The 1226-nt window shown below is 75.0% G+C and overlaps 1 protein-coding gene across 1 annotated transcript in view; it reads left to right on the forward strand.

The window, feature by feature from the left end:
• Window positions 1-779, forward strand: part of ESPN (espin) — a 12366-nt gene extending 11587 nt beyond the window's left edge. Inside the window, exon 11 of the mRNA XM_014952023.1 lies at window positions 9-779. Within this exon, the coding sequence (XP_014807509.1) occupies window positions 9-779 (771 nt within the window). The remainder of the gene's footprint in view (window positions 1-8) is intronic.
• Window positions 780-1226: the final 447 nt, after the last annotated feature.

Below are 1226 nucleotides of genomic sequence, written 5' to 3' on the forward strand. Positions count from 1 at the left end.
TCACCAAGCGCAAACGGGCGCAGCCCCCCGGTAACGCCCGCCGCCCCGTCCTGGAGGAGGAGTACGGGGCCGGGGCACCGCGGCGGAGCCGGGCGGGAGCGGGCGGCCCGCGGGAGCGCGCCGAGGCGCGCAGGGAGCGCGCAGTCCTCCTCTTCCTGGAGCACTGGAAGAAACGGGCGCTGGCGGCGGCGGGAGGGGAGGAGCGGCCGCGGAGGGCGGGGAGGCGGCGACCGGCGGCGGGGAGGCTCCTAGCCCGCTGGAGGAGCGTGGCCCGCCGGGTACCGGGGAGGCAGATCCGGCGGCTGAGCCGCTCCACGGGGCTTTACTGGCCCCAGCACTTCTTGCCCTACGTCGGAGGGTCGCCCCTGCCCCACGACAGCCTCCCGCTCGACCTCTTCATGCTGGGCTACTTCCAGCTGCTGGAGATGCCGCTCAGCCCCGAGGAGCGGAGGTTCCGCCATCTCCTCTGCTACGAGATGTTCGACCGCCTGGGCAGCCACAGCTGGCACCGGGTCCGCCGCTTCCACCGCGCCGCGCTGGAGCGGGTGGAGACCGGCCACCGCTGCTGGCTCGACGGCTTCGACGACCTCGTGCAGGAGTTTTTCGGGGAGGGCCAGAACCCGCCGGACCCCCCCGCCGCGGCTCCGGGAAGGGAGGGGGAAACGGTACCGGTGCCGGTACCGGAGCTGGGCGAGTTCAGCGAGGAGGACGTCTGCCGCTTCATCGACCGCAGCTTCTCCTTCTGGAAGGAGAAGGAGGCGGAGATGTCCGACACTTGAGCCCGGCGGGATGTTGCGGGCGGTGCCGGCGGGGTGGTGCGGGGCCGGGGGGCAGCGGGGGGCAACCGGGGGCAGCGGGACCCGGTTCCCGGGTGCGCTCAGTCGCCCCGGCGGCTCTGGCAGAGCCGAGGCCCGGCTGGGCTCGGCGGAGGGCTCGGTGTTGGCTCGGGAGGTCCCGGGCCGAGGTTGCGGTGTGGCGCTTGCCGTGGCTGTGTGTTGTGCGGGGGGGGCGCAGCGCCGGGGTTGCGCTCCCCTCTGGCGTGGCGTTTGCGGTGCCGGGGCGGCGTGGGGCCCCCGCGTGTCGGTGCAATAAAGCTGTGGTGTGCTGCGAAGGGCCGCGCACTCCTTCCTCCTCCTCCCCGCGACGGCGGAAGGCGGGACGGCGAAGGGCGGCGGCGGCGGAGGCGGCGAGCCCCGGGACCGGCGAGCCCCGCCGGCGGAAACCGG

This window comes from Calidris pugnax, unplaced genomic scaffold, assembly GCF_001431845.1.
Source record: "Calidris pugnax isolate Ruff unplaced genomic scaffold, ASM143184v1 scaffold161, whole genome shotgun sequence".
Classification (NCBI taxonomy): Eukaryota; Metazoa; Chordata; class Aves; order Charadriiformes; family Scolopacidae; genus Calidris; species Calidris pugnax.